This window comes from Anser cygnoides, chromosome 2 (assembly GCF_040182565.1).
Source record: "Anser cygnoides isolate HZ-2024a breed goose chromosome 2, Taihu_goose_T2T_genome, whole genome shotgun sequence".
Classification (NCBI taxonomy): Eukaryota; Metazoa; Chordata; class Aves; order Anseriformes; family Anatidae; genus Anser; species Anser cygnoides.
In genome coordinates, this window is record NC_089874.1 from 161,416,396 (window position 1) to 161,440,462 (window position 24,067).

At 48.5% G+C, this 24,067-nt stretch overlaps 1 protein-coding gene across 13 annotated transcripts in view; it reads left to right on the top strand.

Moving 5' to 3' along the window:
• Positions 1-24,067, top strand: part of ADGRB1 (adhesion G protein-coupled receptor B1) — a 259,849-nt gene that overhangs the window by 197,924 nt on the left and 37,858 nt on the right. For all 13 annotated transcript variants that reach the window (XM_048048948.2, XM_066990793.1, XM_066990795.1 and 10 more), the window contains 5 exons: positions 3,425-3,527; positions 7,583-7,733; positions 11,880-11,949; positions 18,778-18,844; positions 23,085-23,170. In XM_048048948.2, coding sequence (XP_047904905.1) covers positions 3,425-3,527; positions 7,583-7,733; positions 11,880-11,949; positions 18,778-18,844; positions 23,085-23,170 — 477 coding nt within the window. The remainder of the gene's footprint in view (positions 1-3,424; positions 3,528-7,582; positions 7,734-11,879; positions 11,950-18,777; positions 18,845-23,084; positions 23,171-24,067) is intronic.

Below are 24,067 nucleotides of genomic sequence, written 5' to 3' on the forward strand. Positions count from 1 at the left end.
TGAACCTGGTAAGGGACGTGCAAGGCACGAAGAAGGGTTTCTGTAGGTCTGTCGACACTAAAGGATGGCTCAGGGACATGTTGAATGGGGCACGTATCCTAATGGAGGAGGACACAGAAAGCATCAAGGTAATCGGTGCCTTCTTCATCTTGGTCTGCTGGCAAGGTTCACCCCCAGGCACCCAGTTTCCAGTATCTAGAGGCAGAACCTAGCGAAGAAGTGCTCTCCATCACCAAGGAAGAGGGAGCTGAAGACCATTTCCATCCAGTGGACGTTTGCAAGTCCATGACTCCAAACGGGATGTGTGGAATACATCGAGGGAGCTGGCTGGTATTGTAGAGCCACTATCTAGGGAAGTTCGTGATGGTTGGAAGAAGGGTTACACCCATCTTTAAAAAGGGCAAGGAGGAGGATCCAGAGAGTTACTGCCTGGTCAGCCTGCTCACAGCCTCTGCAAAGGCTGAAGAGCAAGTAGTTATAAAGGCTATTTCCAGGCAAAATGATGGACAAGAAGTGATTGGGAATAGACAGCATGTATTTTTTGAGGACAGCTTGTATCTGTTTTCCTCTTCAGGTGGGATGACTGGTTTTATGGACAGCGAGGAGAAGTGGGCGGTGTACATTTTGTCCTTACCAAGGCTTTTGACACAAGTTCCCATAGGATCCTAGTGGCCAGACTTGGGAATTGTGGGCTGAGTTCTTGTTGAAGTCCTTCTGAGTGACGGTGCTGCTTTCCAGCGTATCAGCCACTCCTCCCATTTTGGTACCGTCCAAGAACCTGCCAAGGAGCTGTTTCCCCAGCATCCAGGTTGTTAATGAAGGTACTAAACAGTGTTGGTCCTGGAAGCAATCCCTGACAGATGCTGCTAGTAACCAGCTGCTGGTTAGGCTTCAAGCCTTTGACCCTTACCCTTTGATGACCACCCAGCTTTTGATCTACCTTAAAGCCACCAACTCAGCCCACAATTCCCAAGTCTGGCCACTAGGATGCTCTGGGAACTTGTGTCAAAAGCCTTGGTAAGGACAAAATGTAGGCAGGTTCTTGAACGGTACCAAAATGGGAGGAGTGGCTGATACGCTGGAAAGCAGCACCGTCACTCAGAAGGACTTCAACAAACTGGAGATACGGGCTGAAGAAATGCTACAGCAAAGACAGATGAAGAGTCCTGGGACAGGAGGCTTGGTAAGCTTGGAGAAGAGGAAGCTGTTAGGGAGGAGGCGTGGAGAAAGAGGAGTCAAACAACTCCCAGAGGTGTGTAGTGAAAGATCTAGGACCACCAGTTGCCATGTGAAAGTATCCAACTGGATCTAAGGAGACCTGATCCACCATGAGAGTGATTAAACGCTGCAATAAACCACCCAAAAGAGGCCGTGGCACTTCCATTCTTCCACATTTTTGACACTTGATTGGACAAGGCTCTGAGAAATCGGACGGGACTTGGAAATTAGCCCTGCTTTGGGCAGAGGATTGAACTCCAGAGGTTTTCTTCCAATCTAACTTATTTTGATATTGTGCTTCTACGTGGCGCCAACTCACACCTCGTTTTTTGGAAGTTCAGAGATCTGGGCAGCAGGGAAGGCTTTTGGTGGATGAAGGGAAGCATGGAGAGAGGAAAGGCTTTTTAAGGGGAAAAAAGTCTGAAAACAGCTCGTTTCTAACCCATTACATCCACATACAAACTACTACAAATGAACACTACTCAGTTCATTTCTTACCTTTTTTAACCAGGAGAGACTTCCTAAGTGCATGCTAACGCCAGCTAAACCACAGTGTTCCTACACAGACTTACCACGTCCTGTTCCTACCAGGACAGAGTCCAGATCTCCATTTCTGTCTCCCAGGAGCTGCTGGCTATAGGCTTGAGCTTGGGGCTTGTTTTGCTTTGCACGATCAAAGCCTAGCTAGATTGATGGCTTGGTACCTCCCATCCCCAAATGGGGTAGGATCCAGGTGATCCACAGCATCATATCGAGCCTGATGAAACGGGGCAATCTTGATCAGATGGGTCGTGAAAGAAGCCCAAGGTTTGCTTTGCAGGCAGCAAATCCAGTTTCTAGCTGAGCTGGAAGCCTGAATTTTGGAGTGTGTTATGGGGCTGGGTGAGTGTAGAGGGAGAACAACCTACAGACCAGGTTTCCATCAGAGCCGATGTAAGTTCAGGCTACACCAGTGACTTTTTATATCCAGGAAAGTGGATCCTCAACCTTCCTGCTTATCTGGAGGGCAAACTCAGGTGGAAGTGAAAAGCAAAGCTTCGCAGCCTCCAGTCGATCTGAAGCACGGATCCCTCCTGGCACAGCACAGAGCTGCAGTCCCGTCCACCTAGCCAAATGGCGTGGCTGACTGACTCCTGCTGAAATTAATTAACGAAATTAAATTATCAATATAAATAGTTGATGTGCCGGAATATAGGAAATAATCCTACATTCGCCTCCAGGGATGAGCTGTCTGGTTAACAGATCTGTTTCTAATTTCTAGAGACATTAGTTTCTACTCTTTACTCATCCGGCATGCAGGCTGAATCAATGGGATTATTCACGTGTGTGCGATTGGTGTGGTCAGGTCCTGAGTCAATCCTTGAAGACTTGCGCTTTTGCAATTGCCTTTTAATTTTATTAGGTACATAAAAGTGCCTTCCAAGAAATCTTCCTCCGTAGCCAGTCGGTGGAATGAATTGTCACGCACGTACTTGAGCAGCGAGCCGACACCGCGCTGCACCGTGCAAATCGGAAGTGACAAGTGGCTTGCTCCTGCAAGGTGCCGAAGGCTTCCTAGCTTGGATCCCTAATGTCCCGGACCCACGGCCACAGCGACATATTTGGCCTAGTTTTGGGAATTGCTAAACCTCTCCACCTGGGGAAAACAAACCAAAAAAAGCCACAAATCCTTCTCGCTTCTGGGTGCGCTTTTAGGTTAAAAAAAGGGGAATGCTGAATGGCAAACACTTTGTTGTGAAGGTGCATGCTTTCGTAACCCGCTTTCATCGCCAGCATGCTTGTGGCTCTTCTTATTTGGGACTCTTGCCATGTGTTGCGTGTATGTTTTCTTTTAAGCTCCTTTTCGAGTCCCCTTTCCAGTAAGCTGAGTTGAAGAAGACTTAGCAGCACTCGGACCTGGTTTAGGAGGGGTTCAGGCTAGGGACCAGGCTGGCCCCTACTTTGTTGACTCATGCTCATGCCTCCAGCACTGATGGGGGGAGGACTGCGAGACCTGTGGGCTGAGCACCACACAGAGCTCTCCTCCTCTTTTCCCCCTCGTTCTGCTCCATTTAACGCACAAGATCCGCAGGAAGGGGGCAATCTCTTACCGTGGCCTTGAGTAGAGCCTGGCCCCGTGCAACCTGCATCTGGTTGATGCCTTTCGAGGTAGCTTCCCGCAAGGTGTAACGGGGTGGATCTCCCTCTCTCTCTTCTCTTCCTGCAGGTACATCCGCTCGGAGCGCTCCGTCATTCTCATCAACTTCTGCCTCTCCATCATCTCCTCCAACGCTCTCATCCTGATCGGACAGACGCAGACCCGGAACAAGGTAGGAGATGCCTTGGACTTGATTGGTTTGTTTGCTTTTCCCCTGCTTTAGCACGGAAACAATCCATCCAGGCAGCGCTTCCTCATTTTTTCCCCCGTCTGTTAATTAGCAACATGTCAAAGACACGACTAAATGGCAGATTTCAATTTTCTCTCTCGCTCGCTCTTTGATAATTTGTCAGCATCCTCGGGGCTTTGATTAAAACCAACGTGATATTTTTGAATATCTGCCTAGAGTAGCTGGCACATGGCGCGCTGAAGAAAAGTGGCTATTTGCAAGGCTTTCACTGTTTTATTTTCCAAAAATGACAAAGAAGGACAGATTGAGCGAGGGAAAAAAAAAAAAAAAAAAAAAAGAAAACACTCAGCATCTCAGCGTTACATTTAATTCTCCAGCAATTTTTATGCTTCAAGCTTAAAGCGCTCAGCAGATGTTAAGCAGCGCAGCTGCCAAGAACACCTTTCTTTGGGGTTGGGAAGTGTCACCAGGTACCCTGTGCACATTTCTGGGACCCTGGGGCCCCGAGGGACTCACTGCAGGTCTCAGTGCTGCTCCAGCAGTGAAAGCAAGGAGTAGATTTGGTTTTTCAAGCCCTGTACAATGATGGCTGGGTATATGCTTCATTGCATCAGAGATCCAGATGGAGAGGTGTTGTGTTGCCTGGATGACTTTTCTCCAGCTAAAGCACTTTCTCTGCTGGCAGCTGGCATACCCAATCTCTGCTCGTCATTAATATTTTCCCGTTGTACATCTTCCTCCCTCCCCAAGTGCTCCAACCATCCGAACTTCTCTGCGCAGGAAACTGAGGCCAGAAATGTTTTCCAGCTCATCCTGCTGCTGAAATTGCAATCAGAAATCAGAATCGAGTTTTTAATTAACAGTGACCAGTGACCAGCCAGGTTTTGTTTTTCGAGTCACTACTTTGACAGCCAGCATGCTGTCACTTTTGGAAGAGTTTCTGCAGAGCAGCCCCAGGCTTTAATGAATCACAAAGCCTCATTGCTATGGAAGGCCCTTTGGGTCAGGGCTGGGTTGTGTTTTAAAGGAAGCTTTACAGCTGCTTGAGCCACGTGTGGGTAGGAAAGTGTAGGGAGACGCAGCCAGCCAGCCCAGTTGCTATTAAACCCTTCAGAAACTATCTTTGCAAAGCAGAGCTGCCTTTCCTTGCCACCGTGCTTTTTCTGGGGGCAAGAGGTGGGGAAAAGATGAGCTCAGCTTTGCATTCACTTTCCCTGGGCTTTCCTTGCAACCCCAAGCATGTGCTAGGAGCAGCTTTTCGTAGAAAGAAACACTAAGGGATGCTCAACAAGGCCAACCGTGGCTGGACCTCCTCTTTGGTTCTTCTTTTCCACTCCAGGATTGGAGGTGGATGTGTTCAACCCTCGCACACCCCCTTCAGAGCACAGCTGGGAGCCCCGGTTGCCCCTTGTGCTTTTTTTCACGTTGTTCTGGATGTTCATCATCAGAGCTGGTAGTGGGGATTCAAAGCTGGTTGCGGTTGCACGAGGCAGCTTAGCTCTTTGCACATACATATGCATGAAACACCCGAAATAGAAAGGTTATTCTTGGGTTTCCGCTCAGCCATCTAGTAAACAGTCTCTGGCAGGGAACGGGGAAAGAAAACTCTGCAGAGAAGAGACAAAGAAGTATGAATTAGGAATTTATTCACATTCAATTATTGATTATGGAGCTTCCTAAAATGTTGCTGATTGATTTTTAATCGTAGTTACTCTGGGAGAATTTCTGCAGGGCTAGTTTTCTGGAAAATGCCAAATTCCCCCATCATTTCCATCCGTGGAACCTCAAAGGCAAGACTCCACGCCTAGATTCGCTAAGCTTTTTGAAGATGAAAGGCTAAAAAATGATGGTCAGCACTAATGTGATACAAAAGAAACGACTGCTGCATGGACTGACCATATCTCAAAGGCTTACATGCTGCACGGAACCTGATTTCTTCTCTTCAAGAAAAACAAGGACTAATGGCCTTGACAGCCACGACTCCTTCAGGAGACTGGGAAAACAAGAGGGAAGACTCCCTTATGATTCCCAAATCTGGGTAAAATCAGCTCCTTGATCTTAATGTATTTTTAACGAGGTCCATTCACAGTCATTAATAGAGATGTGCATTTTTTGTTGTGTTCTCCACCTCTCTTCTTCTCCCTTTTCGCTCAGAATTACCTGTTTGAGTAAAAACACTTGGAAAATGTATCTTCCAGGTGGAGAACTGGAAGGCAGAGAGGTCTTCTCTCTCCTCTCCAAACTGCTGGCAAAGAGGGCAGAAAAACATGTTGGTGCAGAATAAAATCCGCACAATAAAACTGACTGTCATTTGTGGTATTAGCTTAAAAAAATGTTCTAAAATAAAAATCTTAAAATACACTCCTGAAAACATCCCGTTTGTAGCTGTTTTAGGTAGGTCTGTAAGCTGATGAATAGCAGACACATTTTGAGGATTCTTTTAAAATGTGAAAATTAATTCAAATTATCACATTGAGCTGGGTTATTTGTACAGAGCTGTCATCCAGAATCCGTTTGTAGGCAGAATACCAAAGGTTTCTATGTCAAACACAAACATGAAACGAGAAGGCAGTCCCTGTCTCCACGAACCCACAGCCTGACTTTTATTCCCAGCCTCTGACAACGCCTGGCTGTGCCAGTGTATGGATCGAGAGCAATCTGATAAAATCGTGATAAAAGACGTGCACAAGAGCTCTGTGCTGAAAGATGCTGGTGGATGAAAAAAGAGTTAGGTTCAGTGACCATAAACCCCAAGTCCATGTTTCCTGATATAACTCAAAGCAGAGAAATTCTTCACTTCCCCATCTGCTCTCAATGCCTTAAGCCATTTTTTTTTCCATCCAGAGTCACTTTTATTAAATTCTGTTTGCTCTCCCTTCTCCTTGGGAGTTTATTTCCATCGGTTTCACGTCCGTTGATGGGTTCCCATTCTCCGATGGTGAAAATGAAGCACGGCTCTGGCAGAGTTAACGGAGCGGCACCGATTTGGCTTTGCTGCGTTAAAAAACAAAGACGAGCTTGTCAGCTTTCCAGCCCATCTCCCCGGCACTACAGGGTTGTTCTCCGTAATGCATTCGCTGGTGCTTTCCCCGGTTTAATTTTAAATGGCCTGAGCTCCCTGCATTTCCTCCGAGAGATTTCCCTGCTGAGTGGTAGAGCACACGGTTATGAAATTTCTTCTAATGTCATTTCATTGCAATTTTTCTTTGCTTTTTGTTTTTCCTCTCTGCTAGTAGTTATGTGCTCCTGGACAGCTCAGCACCTTGTATGCTCAGGGTCCTTCCCAGCCCCTAGCAGCCAGGGTTTCACCCAGCTCCACATATTTGCTCTGCAAAGAGCCATCCGTCCTGGCAGGGACCCCTCGGATTTGCCTTCCTCTGAGCTCGTTACTGCCAAGCACCGCCGACACGGTGTTGTGCAAACCTTAATAACTGCTCCATCCTCTCTGAAAGCACTGGGGGTTTGCTCACTGGGAAATGAATGTGTCTTGCTGCAGGCAAACAGCACCACTATGGGCTGAGACTTCAGTAAAATAGGGCACGGAGCTGGGACAGGGGAGGGTCAGGGTGGGGGTTAGGGAAAGGTTCTGCAGCCAGAGGTGGTCGGGCACTGGGACAGGCTCCCCAGGGACGTTGGCACAGCACCGAGCCTGATGGGGTTCAAGAAATGTCTGGACAATGCTCTCAGATACACGGTGTGATTTTTGGGTGGTCCTGTGTGGAGCCAGGGGTTGGACTCAATGATTCTCATGGGTCCCTTCCAACTCGGGATATTCTGTGATCCTATAAAATAATTAACCACGGGCTTGGAGCCTGTGCTTAAGAGCAACCAGTTTCTGAGCAGCGCTTCGATTTGAGGCAAACGCTTCAGCCCCGAGCTAGGTCAAAGCTCGAGGGGGAGGCTCCCTCCTCCCGAAATGTCCTTTCCTTTGCTGATCCCTGTGACCTTTCCTTCCAGAGCCTGGTTTGGAAGCAGCCCCCCTCTGCCTGCCGCTCTCCTCTCTCCTCTCACGTGTCCTCCTTTCCTCCTCTCTCCAGGTGATATGCACGCTGGTGGCGGCTTTCTTGCACTTCTTCTTCCTCTCCTCTTTCTGCTGGGTGCTGACCGAGGCCTGGCAGTCCTACATGGCCGTGACGGGCCGGTTACGGAACCGCATCATCCGCAAGCGCTTCTTGTGCCTCGGATGGGGTGAGGATCGTGGGTCTCACAGGGGAGAGAAAAAAAAAATAATAATTTTCCCATCCTGGGATGCAGAGCAGAGAGTGTAAAGGCCACAAGAAGGACCGATGCTCTGCAGAAGGCTCGGCACAAGGGGCTTGACACCTCTGGGGGTGTCGAGAAGGGCTGGGGTGGTTAGAAATGAGCAAAGCTGAGATGGTAAAAAATGAGTCCAACCTGCTGCCCCATCCGGCCCAGGGTGACAAAAGAGAGATGAGCTGGGAGGGGGCTCTGTATCCGAAGGGTGTACAGGGGGAATTTCTCCTGCCTTTGGGTCTCTTTTGCTTTCTCTCTCTTATTTCTCTCTCTCTGCCTCCTTCCGTGTGCAACCCGGGGAGAAGCGAGCTCTGAAATCCTGTCTCCATGGCAGCAGGGCCTTGCATAGACAAATAAACTCTGAGACCGGTGCAGATGCTTGTAACTAATTTTCCTCCCTCTGCCTCTTCCGTATGTTTAATTTATTAGCCTTAAATGATGCATTCTGTAGGAGAAAACAAATGCAAGCCCGTAACCTGGGCTTTCAAAGCGATGACAAGCTTGTGTTGGAAAGCGGTGACTGAACAAAAAGTTGCTCAAAAGCAAGCAGGGAAAAAAAAAAGAGAGAGAGAGAGAGAGAGAAAGCACTGAGCTCCTGAGCTGTATTAGGGGCTCATTTGACTGCTGGAGTCAAGCATTTCACCCCAGGCAAGATATTAGCGACACTTACCAAGGGCCCTGATGTGATTTATGCTGGTACATCAGGAGCCATCCTCCTTGCAGCACCTGCATCCCTTGAAGTTTTCACCCCTGGCTTTTGCTTAGGAAACAAAATAAATCGTGGGACTGAAATTGGGGACTGGTGTGTAACCCAAACCCATAAGCACACACGTGAAAAGCACAGGTCGCGGTTGCTTTTGGGGTTGGTGCATGCATTCAAGCACAAACTGTAACTTGAGGAGCATCAGGCACATCGGATGCAAGAGACTGATAGCTCTTTTTTTGGTAATAAAAGGGATTTTTTTCATTCTGATTTATATACACTGGGACAGGTGGGAGTGTTAGTCAAGGGAATTTTGGGCGAGCGACATCTACAATTGTAATCTGTACAGATTTTTTTAAAAAATAGCCTACATGTGTAGAAGCATAATTTGCAGTGTTAGTGAAATGTAGTTATTCCTGGGCTAGGAAACAGTGGCTGATAAATGATGCATAATAACATTTGGATTAGGTTAGGACACGAAGTGAAGAACACTCTTGCCTGTTAAGGCAGCAAGGGAATTCCAGATATTTAGCATCCTGCTTGGCTTCAGCTGGGATTAATGGCGCCTCTAAGAGGGAAGAGGCTGAAAATATGTTTTAAAGAGCATAATCTGAAATAATTAGCACAATTCATGAGCTGATTCTCCCCCTTTCCCCCCTTTGCTTATTAACATTTTTCTAAGCCCTCGTTCTAGATCTCTGCCAAGTTCTCAGCTGCTGGCAGCTGTAGCTCATTGAAGCCGCCGTGGTTTTCGTCAGCACTGAGATTTATTCCCAGTTTTTTCTTTCTTCTCTTGGGGAAGCAACTTCGCCTTTCCAGCAAAGAGCTTTTAGCAATTAGAACAATTTTAAGTTATTTAGATGGGCAAATTGTTCCCTAGAAACGATTCCATCAGAACATCTAGTCCCAGCAAAGAAGGAATAATTTGGTTAGTCCTCTTAGGATCATGTCGGGGGCTTCAAATGGATTTTTAATGTAGCCCTGGCTGAGGCTCCAAGTGGGTCTGCAGTTGTTCGTAACAGTTGTGGCTCTTGGTAGTCATTGTTATAAAACGACCTTTTTTTAATGGGACGTGCTGATCGCATGACACAGTTCTCCTGCTGGCCTGGCAGAACGAAGCTCTTCAAATCAGGTTTCTCGTGGAGTTAGGACGATAACACTCGCTTTTTGACTGTGTAGCACAGTGGCTGCCTACAGGGACAGACCAGTGAGAAGCAGATTTCTTTCAGGTAGCCAAGGATCGATTAGAAGATGTTTTGATAATGCTTGGATTTATTTCTTTTTAATCTAATCATATGCAGCTGTGGTTAGACATTCACTTTACCTCTCTCCCAAGGCAGAGGAGTTCAGCAGCCCTCATTGCTATGCTCGTTGGCTCAGCTGCCTTGGTGTGGCTACCTCCTCCAGCAAATACAGCTTGTGCAACTTCATTTTCAGCACAAGCTGGGGCTCCTTCCTACCCAGTCCCTGAACGCTGATGAGTTCACAGCCCAAATGTGCCTTTCTGCATAATTGTCACGTCCCGGAGAAGCACTTTGCAAAGAACATGCTGCTATTTTTGGCAGAGTCTCGGCCAATTTTCCTCTTTCCAGCGGGGCCTCTCGCATCAACGATCGACTCCCCAAAAAAGCCCTTTCCCTGATGCCTTCATGGGGTGCTTGCCATGGGGTGCCACACCGATGGCATTGTACTGAGCACCGTGCAGATGATACGGCTGGGATACCCGGTCTGTAGGTGTGAAGGAAGCTTGGCGAGAGGGGCAAGAGTTGACTAAGAAGAAAACCCAAAAAAGAGACATCCCTTAACCCACTGGATGTCCCTCAACCCCTACCCATCGGTTCAGGTTGCTCAAACGTGAGCTGTGCTTGAGAATTTCATATGGGAAGAGAAACACTTCTCTTTGAAGACTCTCAAATGCTTCATGTTCCAGCCAGCTTGGCCCTACACCACCCAGCTGGCTGCTGACCCTCTCGGTTAATCATCCGTGCGATGGTTTTACTGCCGAGTGAGCACCCTGCCAGCAGCATTAGTGTTTGGGTGCTGTGTCTGGACAGCCCTCCAAACCGCAGTTGCCTGCCGTGACCTCTACAGCGCAGGAATTAGGGTCTCGTCAAGAAGCACTAATCCCAGCTGGCTACTGATCCTGCTAATTCCTAATGGGATTTGCCCATCTTTAGCATTGAGACAGCTTAATGTGGCGTGACGTGAGGAGGAGGGCTATAAAAAGCCCCACAGAGCCCTCGGTGGCTGAGGAACCAGATGTTACCAGCTGATATCCAGGCATTTTATAGGGAAAGGGAAGAGCTGGGCTGGGGATAGTGAACCAGAAAAGTACCCAATCTCCTCTGTAGATTCTTGAGCAGTTTATCAAGAAGGAATAGGATGGATCAGAAGGCTATTAGCAGGATATAACATCTTTTGCTAGCTCAGAACTGCCTGGGCATTCAAACACACAACCATGTCAGAGCTTTTAATTACATTTCTAGGAGTTTCAGGCCAGCATTTCCCAATAAGCAGCAGATTTGCTTTATTTTCCTCCCTCACACTCATTTTATTGAAGATTCTAGCGTTAAGGTCTTACATGTAGCTTCACCCTGTGCTGACACCATTATTAGCTCCCCAAACCCTAAATTATGGATTGTGCACCACAAGCTTCACGTGGCCTCCCAGCCATGGACTACCATGCCCATCCTCTGCAATGAAGTGTGTCTTCTCGAGGCTGGTTGATTTCTCTTAGCTTATTCCCCTTTTGGATGTGAAAGGAGAGCAGGTCTCAGGCAAGAAATAAGTACCCAGATTTGCAGAAGGACCCGATGTATGGGTGCTCTTTTCCATTGTGCGTCAAGGGACCATTATGGATCATGACCTAGAACACAGGGGACCCATTTGGGTTAGGGGGAATGCAGTTTCCTGCTCTGTCTCATTTGGGGTGAGATTTGAACCTAGGTTGTTCGTATATCCAGAGCAAACATAGCTCCTAATCTCTGCCTTGCCAGCTCTTTTGGGTTGTGTGGTGCCTGGATATCCCACCTGCAGGAAACAGCCTGGCATATCCTTGGCCAGCTATTCCGTGTCCCTAAAAATAAAAGGAATTGATGCTATGCATCTGAAAGTGCTATCATTTCCCACACAACTGCTGAGACCACAGCGGGACACGAGCTGATTGCAGCTGATGGCACTCACTTCATTAGCACAGGTAACAAGGGCTCGTGCTTTTGGCTCTGAAGGTCCTGAATTCAGCCTCTGCCAAGGGGCCAGGCTGGGACAGATGGTGCTAGAATAACACTGGGAGGAATGGGGTGTATTGTATGCCTGAGCTGGAGCAGACCTGCACGTGTGCTGCAATGACCAATTTTCTCGTGTTTTCTTTTCCTTAGGGCTCCCCGCCTTGGTGGTTGCCATTTCCGTGGGGTTTACGAAAGCCAAGGGGTACGGCACCGCGAACTAGTGAGTACCGGGGCTTTTCTTCCTTTTCCTTCCCGTTTTACCCTCTATCCTTGTCAAAATGCAGTCACTGACCTGCAGGAGCAAAGGTAGGAGCTAAATTAATGTGTGCTGCCCGTGGCAGAGGGAAGCAGGAGTGATGGGAGTGGAAGGAGCATCCTCAAGCCCTCGGCTCATCGGGATGCTGCACGCTTCCCTCTTCCCCATCCAGATGCCCAGGGGAAACCTTAGGAGAGCCAAGTCCCCAGAGAGAGGACTCATTTTGTGAACGGGAGCAGCCCTCCTAGTTCGGTTTGTCTGAATGAGAGGGACGTTGTCACCAGGGGGATAAGAGTGCCACGGTCTGTAACGTGGATTTTGTCTGCATTTGCTTCTGAAACATCCCTACGGGAATACCACCAGGGCTAGGTACTGAGGGACGATCGTGTGCTCCTTTAAAATCAATTTCACAGGGAATGGGGGGATTAATTCTTCCATATATTACATCATTTTCATCTAAATACCTTTAGGTAAACACAGTATTTTATTTTTTTTAGAGCAAAATGTGGAATATTTGAAGTTTGAGATGTCTAAAAATGAAATAACAGCTTTTATGTTAATGTATGTAATGGACTGCTTGATTGGACTCAGGTTTTCCAAATAGCTCAGCTTAGATTTAGGCATCAAAATGTGAATAAGTTTTTCCAACCAAGTTATTGAAAGCAATCGGAATTTGTTTGCTGAATCCCACACTGGAAGCAGCTCGATATTTTCCTTTATGAAAACCAAGTTTGTTTGTTTGTTTTACTTTTTTTTTATTTACCTTTATGAAACTTCTTTTCTATTGTAGTGGGGGAAGGAAGTCAGAATAGAAATTACAGAATAAAGCTGTGGAGAGGGAAAAAAAAACATTAGGGCAAGGCTGGAATCACTCAGAGCTGAGCATTAGTGCAACCTTTAAAAAATTGGTATTTTTTCACCTTGTTGTGAAAAAAATAGCTTAGAAATTTTACGGATAGTGACAGTCAAAGGATATTTTACCTAGAAATGGACCAGGCCCTTCCCTATCCCATCCCATCATTGTCCAGAGCCTCTCTGGCCAGTTCTTTGCATCCCACGTGAACAACCCCTAAGAAATGCAGGAGATGCCAGCAGCAGCTGAGGGGTTGGTATGCTCATGGAGAGCACGCCACGTGCAATCCCTGCTATTCCTGAATCTCCACCGAATTCTGCACACCCCCAGCAAACGGTGCAGGGTTTGCATTTTGGGTGGGATTTGCATTGGGGGATTTAGGGTCAGATTGTCCTGTTACAGAGTCGTAATGGGTGGAAGCTCTAAATATTTCTGCTTCCTTCCCTCTTTACAAACCGGTGTGAATTGTTGCAAAAAGCTTTGTGGATCCTTCCCTGTGAATGTTTACGGGCCACCACAGAGTTCTGTAGTGAACACTGACCCCACAAAAAAGCCTTGGGAGGAAGGAGGGAATGTGCAGACGATCTTTTCCTGCCTCCCTGCCCTGGACCACGTGTGTCAGCACCTCTCTGCCCCAGGGCAAAGCTCTCCCAGCCTGCAGCACAAGGACATCAAGGCACAACAAAGCCTGCTGCACACCCTCTTTGCTCTCAGATTGGCACGCTGGCGAGGCAGCGTGCTGATTTTCCATCATGCCCAGGGTGTCCTTAACCAGAGCAGCTCTCCTGCTCTTGTTGCTAATCCCCTAGCTCCTTCCAGCCCTTAAACCTCCATCGCTCCTCACGTGCAGGGGCTGGAGGCTGCCTGCCTGGCAGGTCGGCTGGCTGCCCGTGACACCATTTCTTAGTTCTGCTGTCAGGGTGCTTGTCACCGAAATAGCAGGGGGCCTTCGCACCCTGGCAGGTCCAATCCAGTCCTTTTATTTCCTTCCACGCTGGAGCCCAGTGGGTGGTAAAGCCGGTGAGCCCCAGCAAAGTCATCCAGGCAGCAGTTCATGGAGAGCACGTCTTGGTGCTGGGGCTCTTAATTAGGTTGTGCTGGTTGTGGTTGTGGGTTTTTTTGTTGAAATTTGTGGTTGGGTTTTTTGTTGTTGGGTTTTGTTTTTTTTCTGGTTTGGAAGGATCATGCTCAGACTCAAAAGCATCCAAGAACTGAAAGCTGAGCTCTCCCACTGCCCAATATTGGTGGTGTACATACAGTTACACCTTCTTTTGCCCTGCAGCCACCAGCTCATTGTGTGCACCCTTCTTCCAGCCCACACTCAAACCAATGCAGGGAGACTCTTTCCATGAACACCGAAGTGCTCAGGCTCCCCTGTTGCCTGTCCCCAGCCAGTTTGTCCGTCTCTTTCCTCTGCAAACCCCTGTGGTTCATCAGACGTGTCTGCAGCAGGGGGTTGTTGGCTTCACGAGGTGCTTAGTGAGTCCAGACGCGTGCTCCCAGCTCTAATCCACTGGGAAAATCTTCCTGGGACACGCCGTGTCACTAACGCCACGGTTTGCAGAGCACGAGCATGGGAAATAGCCTCTGCTCAGACATTTGTAGCCCTGCCACCTTCTTGTGATTCCTGCCGTTGGCTTTATCAAGAGCCAAAGGTAAATTGAGCAAACTTAGGCACATGCACTTGAGCCCAGCACTGCCCCGAGCAGCGTGTGTGGCCCTGCAGGCACTGGCTGAGCAGTCCCTGCTCAACTTAGTGGGTGCATTTTAGACCACGAAGCAAAAATCAGTGTGGACCAAGACAGACAGGGTGTCCCTACACCTCAGCGCAGTCACTGTTTTCCTGTTCAGGAGGCATAAAAGCTCTATCGATGTGCAGGGAGGCCCTTGGTTGTAGCTCTTCTCTAGAACAAGTATTATTTTTCAATAATAATTGGTCAATATTATGTACCAGGGATTTCAGAGCCGACCTCCAAACCTTGAGGCTGTTCAGACAGAGGAACTACACATAACACTGTTTAATGCTGTAGGTATATAAGCAGAATATAGAGCTGGATCTCAGCTCGTCCCAGGGTTATTTTGGTTTGTGACCACGGCAGGAGTGTGTGTGGTGGTTGCAAAGCTTGGAGCTGGAGGTCAGAGGAACTTTTAGCTTTGCCTCTAGCTGGAATAGGGCATGCACAGGGCGTTTCAGATGGGCAGAGGCAGGCTTGCAAGGCATGAAGTTCCCACCTTGCAGAAGGAAACACGAGATGTTAGCCACAACATGTCCCTCCCTGTGATGGAGGGGACAAGAGCTGACATGACAGACCACGAGGGACTTCACAGTGCCCTTCAAAACTTCCTCCAACCCTGCAGTTTCTGGATCCTAAGAGTAGTAGCAGTGCGATGGTGCACAGCTGCAGCAGCCTGGAGGTCTGTCCCTCCAAGACTTGGTGGTGGTTGGAGGCTTGGCCACGTCTCCGAGCTGTAAATCAGAGAGCTCAGAGACTGCTTGGAGCATGGGAAGGTTGGAGGTAAAAGGATTACCCTTTAGCTGGCTGGACTGGGACACCAAGTTGGAAGAAGAGAAGGGAGATAGAATTTCAAATCAAATATCCAAATTAGGTACTGTAGAATTCAAAAACCCAATAGGTACTGCAGGGATTTGGCTGTGTCCCTGGGGGTTTCAGAGCAGCAATTCTCCAGCGGGCATTCAACCAGAAGCCCTGATTGCTCAGGACACTTCTGGAGTGCTTTGAACCCTATATCTACAGTGAGGACAGGAAGACACGAGGGGATTTTTCTTTTTTCTCATCTGGATATGATTTTCAGTTGTTTGGAGATCAGCTAAGGGAAGGGTGTAGGCTGTTCTTGCAGTCTCAAGAAAGTCTCAAACCATTAGGCTGAATGTCTGAGTAGAATCATGGACTCATGGAAGGGTTTGGGGTGGAAGGGACCTTACAGCCCATCCAGCTCCAACCCCTGCCGTGGGCAGGGACACCTCCCACCAGCCCATGCTGCCCAAAGCCCCATCCAGCCTGGCCTTGAGCACTTCCAGAGACTGACTCTGGACCTCTAAATCTCAACAAACTGCCTCCTGGTTTCCAGGATTCCTTATGTGTCATTGCATTAGGGCTTCAGTCACCCCCAGGTTTTTGTACAGATTTGTGCATGCTGGTGGGACAGCCCTGAACCCCAGCTGTAGGCTGAAGTTATAAAGTTATAAACCGGTGTTGGCTGCTGCACCACGGGTCTTTAATTTTGTGCATGACCATGGTGAGACCCGTCGCCAGCAGAGCTGTGGGGTGTAGTCCAGAAGGTCCTGCTGGAAGTCAGCTCTTCGCAGGACCAAGACAAAAGCCCTCCAACCTCACATCTTTGCCACAGAAGCATCTCAGCTGGATCAGATGTGTGGTGAAGAGGTCTCGGATGCAAGAGCTGCCGTCAGTTTGGGAAGCCCTGCTTGGAAATGGTGGCTGAGCATTGCTAAACCGCTCCCTCCCTTCCTTTCAGTGGCAATGTTATTTAAAAGATCTCTGGGGAGATCCCTTGGCAAGTGCTGGGAAGCCTCGTAACGCCATGCAAACACTTCTGTGCCTTGCAGGGACGAGGCTAAAAGCATCTCCCCGGGACTCACGTGTTCCTGGAGTTTGCTGTCGGTTCTCCTTCTCCAGAACCGCTTCTCCCTCTCCTGCTGTCAGCCACCACCTCTGACGGCTTTGGAAGGAAACGCTGTGGTTACGAGCTGTGACAGGGAGGCCAGGCAGTCAGAAAGGACGAGGCCGGTGCTTGGTGATGTGTGAACATGCCTTCAGAAAGCCCACGGAGAGCCCTCCCTGCACCGTGTCCTCATCGCTAAATGGAGTATAGGGCTGCCAGCTCCCTTCTTGGGGTGAGCTGCATCTTCCCTTTGTGGCTAGAAGAGACCCAGGGGGGAAAAAAAGTCTTGAAGACTTTTGAGCATTGGAGCAGAAGAGCTGAGCAAGGGCAGGGGTTTAGGAGCCGCCTTGGTTCTCCCCCTTGCACTCATGAAGACTTCTTCCAGCTCTTGCAGCCCTCCAAAGCTTCGCTCCTATTCCCTCCCTCCCCGCCTGGTTATTTGTTTTATTATCTCGGTTATTTGCTTTATTATCACAGCTGCTCAGACAGTTTCTGAAGGAGCAACTGGCTATCAGGAAGAAATCAGAATTGATTAAATTACAATCTTATGGCTTTAATTTAGAAATAAACAAGATTCAGGCCTTGGAGAAACACAGAATGTCCTGCTTCCAATTTTCAGTTTGAGTTATTTTTTTCCCCAAATGTTCTGTATTTTAAGGTGAAAAATTAAGTTTTTTGCAAGGCAGAGTTGATACAAAATCATCGGAGGTCGATCACCAAAACTGAAATGTTTCCAGGAAGGCTTTGTTTCCTGGGAGGGTCTGAAAGGCAGTGTTTCTCCTGGTGCAGAATGAAACGAGATCGCTGGGAGTGCCGGCACGTACATGAATTACTGCAGGGTTAGCTGCGTTAAGAGCTTAGAGAAAGTCCTTGCTCCATTGTGGTTGCCTGCTCTTACCCGTTGGTAAATACACGGTAGTTTTGCTGTTGAAACAGGATTACTTCACTGCACATTTTCTCCGGGGCCCTGCGATGTCAGAGCATGGGGCTGCTGCGAGTGTAAATTCACATCTTCTCTTGCCCCAAAGTGCCTGCTTTGTGTGTCCACGCTCAGAAATGCTGGATTCCCCGTGAAATGGGGATTTCATCCCCAGTGCTGATGTGATTGTCAGAGTTACAGAGGTGGGAAGGGACCACAGGATCCCACAGGGCCACCTGCAGCAGGGTGCCCAGGCCCACGTCCCGGTGGCTTTTGAAGGAGGAGACCCCACAACCTCTCTGGGCAGCCTGCGTGACCACCCCCACAGTGAAAATATTCTTCCTAAAAAAAAAAAAAGCTTTTCCTTTTCCTTCCTGTCTTTATGTTCGAACCTGAAAGGCTCGGTGTGGATGTAGGGGGCAGGAGGAGCCCTGTGGGGACACTTGGGGCCTATTCCTTCTGCCTACCCGGGCACTGGGATTTGTCTCCCCAGTGAGGTCTCCATCCGGGCTGGGTGCTCTGGTTACTGGGGTGGGGAAGATGTGGTGAAGGCAGTCAGTGGAGTTCAGGCTGTGATTTGACTGAATGTAACTGTAAAGTGTAAAAAAAAAAAAAAAGCATGTAAAACATCTTAGACTCTGTAGATTAGATCTCCAGTGATTAAAAATGTCCTCTAGGCCTACTGGCACCATGACAGGCACAGACATGGTATATACCACGACTTAGTCAGAAGATTCACTTTGGGTTGTTCAGGCACCAACCCTTTAATTTAAGAGCCTAAATCCCCCACAAGGACACTGGAGAAAGGAGAAATCCTTCTCAGCTGAGGGAGAAGCAACCAGATGATTTCTAGGGAGGGGCACCACAACGCCTCACACTCAGCTAATTCCTCAGGAGCATCCACATCCATCCCACTTTCCTCCTGCATTGCAAATTTTCCCCGTGGCAGCAAGCCCAAAGGGAGGCTCCAGGAGCAGAAACGTGCTGCTCTCCTGGACCTAAGACCTGAGAGGCATACTGGTTAGCAAATAATGAGGGACAATTTCCACCGTTTCTACTCTTTTTGTCTAAGTGAGCATGACAAGAGCATCATCTTGCTCACAAACCGCAGGACCTGGTCTGAAGCAGAGCATGGCAGGCATTTTACATGCACTCCTCTGTCAGCAATCAAACTTGGCTCTGCAGGCAGACCCCCGGGCAGCTGGGCTTTAGGGCACGTTCATGAGGAAAGGAAAGCACAACTTGCTTGCTTGTAAAGTCTGAGGCTTTTTTACCATGGATTATCAACTCCACAGGCAGAGAGAAGCAGCAAAACATGTGCCTCTTTGTTGGTGATGCTGGCCACTGGGTAACTTTCTTTTCCTTCTTCCTTTTCCAGCTGCTGGCTGTCATTAGAGGGAGGTCTTCTCTACGCCTTCGTGGGACCGGCAGCCGCTGTCGTTTTGGTATTTGAGCTTGGCTGAAAGCATTTTTCTCCCCCCCCCCCCTTTTTTTTTTTATCTTACAGGGCTTCCCTCATTCTTCCAACCCAAGAGTGTCCCTCTCTACTTCTACCTGTGTTTTAAATAGCTTTCCCCTTCAGGAGGAAAGCACAAAGTGTTAGAAGCCAGCGATCTGGGATGGGGTTAAGTCTGAAATGTATTGTGCCTCAGCTATCAGCCCTCTGCCTCTGGCCTCTCTGTAGTTCCCTAGGCATCTGGTTAATGCTTTGCCTTTTTATTGCCCTATCTGGATGGAAGTACAGCCTGGTGGTGGAAAACTGTGACATTAACTCCTTCCAAAACTGCTCTTACTGGTTGCTCTGAGACCAAGCTGGGCCTCCACAGCCAGCATTTATTCTTCATTTGTCCCGGATGGGCAGTGCACGTGAGCTGCTTTCCTGTTTGCAGGTGAAATGGAGGTCTTCGAAACAATGCTGAGGGTGTCAAACACCGCATTTGCCTCTTGTTCGAAGAGATGGTGTGGTTAAAGTGGATGTTCCCAAACTCTGTCCCACCACCTCCTCCCAGGCGGAGTCTGTTCTGTCCCCGAAAGCCTGTCTTGGCCAGTTGTTACCCAAGCTGAAGGTGTCACTCCAGATGACATGCCTTTCATCAAGCTCCCTTTGCTGTTGAAGCCTCACTGCTCATCAGAAATCTTGATGTCAGGGTTCAAAGGCTTTGAGAACTGCTGGTCCTCTAAAAAAATTCTTCCTGCAGCAATCACAGACATGGTTAATGCCACGTTTGAGCCCCGTCTGAGTGGAAGTCTGCATTTTCGGAGCTGGATGTCCTCTAAAGCTCAAGTGTACCAGAGTCCCCTAGGAATGGGACTGTTGACACTCGCAATTTCCCTTTCAGCTCAGGCTTTTGTTTCATGCAGTGCCATGGGGGATAGCTGCTCTGCAGCAGCAGCAGGCTTACAGGAGAGTAACTGCACAAAAGCTCTTGCTGCATCTATTCTCACTACTGTCACTGCATGTCGGTTTACGCTGGTGATGTTGTTTCATCACTATGTCAAAGAAACAAGCCATCCATTGCCCCTCCTCTATAATAAGGCAAAGCATGTATAAGTTAGGGTCTTTCTTTAGCATAGGGCTACCACATGTGTTTGAGCCTTTGGACAGCATCAACAAAATGTGGGGATAAGCAGACGTTGAGGCCAGGCAGTCCTTAGATCTCTGTAGGCATGTGATGGCTGGATTTCTCTCCCTGACGTTGCAGATGGGGTCAGAGTCTTTATAGCTGGAATAATTGACAGCAGCATTAAGTGGCTGAGTGTTTCCTTTCAGACGAACTAGCTCTCTGCCCCACGACATAATAGCAGATAGTTCTGCCTCCATAGCTTGAATGCTCAACAGACAGCGGTGATCAGGAGGGAGTGAAGTGTTGTGGTGCCCAGAGAAAAGGGAGTCAGCCTCCTGCCTGTTTTGCTTTTGTTGTGCCAACAACAAGGGAAGTAATCCTTCAGCTTTCTGCAGCCTGCTTCCATTCGGCGGCTCTGTTTTCACTCAAAGATGGAAAAGGAAATAACCTTGCAGGGAGGTCAGCACCTGGAAATGGTGCTTGGTACAGAAGGCCTTAGGAGGTGGGGAGTCATCTCTGGAGGTGGCTGTCTTCAGTGCCCGGAGAGGGAGCCTCTACACCTCTTTTAGGTGACCTGGCTCTTTGCTAAATGCAAAGCAAATAATGCCCAAGAGAGTTGGGAAGGAGAGGAAGGATAAGCACTGAACATCTTTTTATGAACTGGAACCTGGGAGAAGCACGATAAGTTGCCCAAATCCACACTGTGACTTTGCAGCAGAGCACAAGATTGAACATAAAATTCTCAGGTGTGCACTGTCTTCAAGACCTCAAGTTTTTTCGAGTTGCCTCCTGTGCAGGCTTTGTCCTGATTTTGGGTTGACCATGCCAGTGACGGAGGGACAGTGCACCTGACTTAGCACTAGGACAGTGAGGCTCTGGCAGGGCTATGTTAGGGATGTTCAGCTGTGCTGCTCTCAGGGGAGGTTTACTTCAGAGATAATACAGCTGCTGTTGGGCAGGGATGCACAGAACAAGGTGGGACTTGGCTCTGACTGAGCCAAGAAGCTCTTTCTCACCCAAAACTCTGAATAATTTGATATATGGACACCCAAATGACTTTGCACCCAGCTGACTTAGCTTCAGCTGCATTTATTCTCTCTGCTACATCCCAGATATTAACCTTGAGCCTTAAAAACCTCAGCAAGCTTAAATGCAGAGTTGTTGCATGCAGCTGTACACCCCTAACTCAGGTGAAGCACCCTGGTGACACTTCATCACACACAGGATGAAATCAGCAGATGTCTGCAGGGAGAGGCTCACGGCGAAGCGAGGACAGGGAGTCGTCGTTCATCAGGCGCTGCTTATCTCAAGGGATGAATTTCAGCTTTGTGCCTTTGCTTCTGGATGGCATTCTGGAGATCAGGAAATGAAGTTAAGCTGCATCTTATTGGAAGTGGTAATATTTAGAGGCATGTCCATGCCTGTATCCCCATCTTTGAAAAGAAGCAGAGCCAGGATCAGAGTGGGATATAGATCATGATGATCAGTGCATTGGATAAAATCTTTCTTTTAATTAAAACAGTTGCACAGCTGCAATTGCAGAGCTGCACTTCATCATCTCCCCTGCTGTAAATGGAGGATACACCCTCAAGTGTTTCAAGCCCTATTAGTGATCCAGCCTGCAAAACCTTAACCTCATCTTCTCTGCTGCTTTCCCGCACCTTAAAGAAGGGAACTTCATGCACTCAGCAGCCTCCACCATGGAGAAGAAATATCAGTGACTTCTAAGCGTGCTGTCTCTTCAAGCACATAACCAGAGGTTGTTTTCCTGCTGATCCTTGGCTGAGTTGCTGTGTCTGACTCGCCAGCCTTGTTTCCTTAAAACAATACCGTGGTGAGCTCTAGAAATGGACTCACAGCTGCGGAAAGTAGTCCACTCACCCAGCAGCTGATACAAAGGGAAATAATTGCTATGTGGGAGCTCTTCCGTTCACTCCCAGCTGTGGACTCCCCATCAGAAAGCTGGGTCGTGCTTGGCTGAGACCAGCAGGCCAAGCTCAGAACGATTGCTCAGTGCTGAGGATGATTTTGGCAATTAGATGGAGGCTTAGCAGCCATCTCCCTTCCCTTGGGCTGTGTTTTCTGTGAGTTGTCCCTGAGGGCTACCTCTCAAGGGTCTGTTACCCTCACCGAGGCTTTCAGCCAACACGTGATGCTGTAAATCTCTAAATTTGTCCTTAAACCTTTTATTGGAAGCACCCCACGCAGAAGAGCACCAGTACTTTGTCCTGCCAACACCGCGCGGCTCCTTGTTAACAAAACCGGGAGAGTGTCACTTTTTTTCCACCATCAGAGCTGTGCCCCCAGGGACTAACGGGTCTCTAATGGGGTGATGCTCAGGGGCTGCTGGGGTTTGGTTGGGGGCTGTAAAACAGATGCAGCTGGCAACAGGGAGTGCAATGAGAACGGAGCACTGGGGAGTTTAACACAGCTTTGCAAGACGTCAGCTCTGCACAGCTATTTCCCTGTGAGTATTTACACCCGCTTGATGCAGACATCTGTGCTCTCACCCTAACAAAGCAGGAGGAAGGGCTCCACGAAGTCGCCCACTAATTTCTGGGAATCGTCTGGGTGGTTAATCCATGAGCTGTGTCAAGCAGCTGATGTTTCTACTTGCTCCAACACCCCTCCACCTGAGAGCAACAGTTGTGGTTCACTGAGCGGAAACCACATCCCCTTGTTATTATTCCAGCTGCTGTGTTGGGAGCACGGACTCCAAAAAGCACTTTGGAAACTAGGCTGTGTCACCCCACCGCTCTCCCCTGCATTGGCCACATTCTATTTGTACCACCCTGAAGAATTCTTTTTGTGCCTTGGGTTTGCCTGTCTAGATCTCGAGCTTGCATTGGGCTACAAGAAGCTCTGCAATGATCTGAGCATTTTACAGCCTTGTTCTGGTCCATGGGGACCTCTCCGATCTGCTGCCAGCTGCATTCTGCTCCCCTGGACTCAGACGTGGCAGGGAGGTGGGATGGGGTGGAAAGGGGGCAGAGGTGTGACCGTGCCACCCAGCTTTGGGAAAAACTAAAGGGCTCGGCCTGCCCTGTAGATACCTTCTGTACTACTGCGTTTGACCTGACCCACTTGAGAACAAATGTGTGTGTTGTTTTTCTTTCAACAGGTGAACATGGTTATTGGCATTCTGGTTTTTAACAAACTTGTATCCAAAGATGGAATAACAGATAAGAAACTGAAGGAACGGGCAGGGTATGCCTTATCAATACATCTAAGTAAAGAATGAAAAACAAGCAAACAAAAAAAGAAAACAACCAAGGTTGTGATCAATAACCAGGTCAGGAATGCAAAGAGTGGAGGTGCAGACAACATGCAAAAGCAGATTCAAACGAAACGAAGCAAACAAACAAAGAAATCCTTCATTTAATCTCTCTGCCTTGCCATTCAGCGTGGAGACAAAAGACCCAAGAAGCAGCACTGTGACAAGGGTTGGAAGTTCAACTCTTTGTTAAAAAGGCTTCAGCCCAAGCTGATGTAGATCCCAAAGAGCAGGGAAAGCAAATGGCTCTTCTCTCCAATGTCCAGAGACAGCAGAAGGTCAGAGAGGTGGCACCGCTGAGGGTGGCATGGACTGTGTGACACCAGGGTCACCTAACGCAGGTGGCTGAAGGATGGCAAAGGGACACAGTGCTTTGAAGAAAAGGGTACTTAGGGGCTGTACAGGTGAACAGATTAGTGGATGGATAGATGGATGTGTATAGAGGAGGACTGGTAGGCAATGCAAGAAAAAAAGTCTGATATGACCTGAGGTTTTTTATCTTCTCCGTAGCCACCACCCTAAACTCCATCCTCAAACTCAGGACTCGTGGCAGCTGAGTTTTGCCTTAGTATAAATTGAAAAGTTGCTTCCACAGCAAAGATGGCAGCTGCCATGCAGGGCTCTCCCCTGGCTTTACCTCCAGCCCCTTTTGCCAACGGCTGCTCGGTCACTGGCTCTGGGACCGTGAGAGCCCCCTTCTCTGTTCCTATTTGGGTCTGCAGCCTGCTCAGACTTTATCCCTGGGTTATGCCGTGCTCTAAGCAAAAGACAAGAGGCATGCTGACACTCTGAGTCAAACCAAATGCACAGGTCAGCCTGTAGCACCCCAG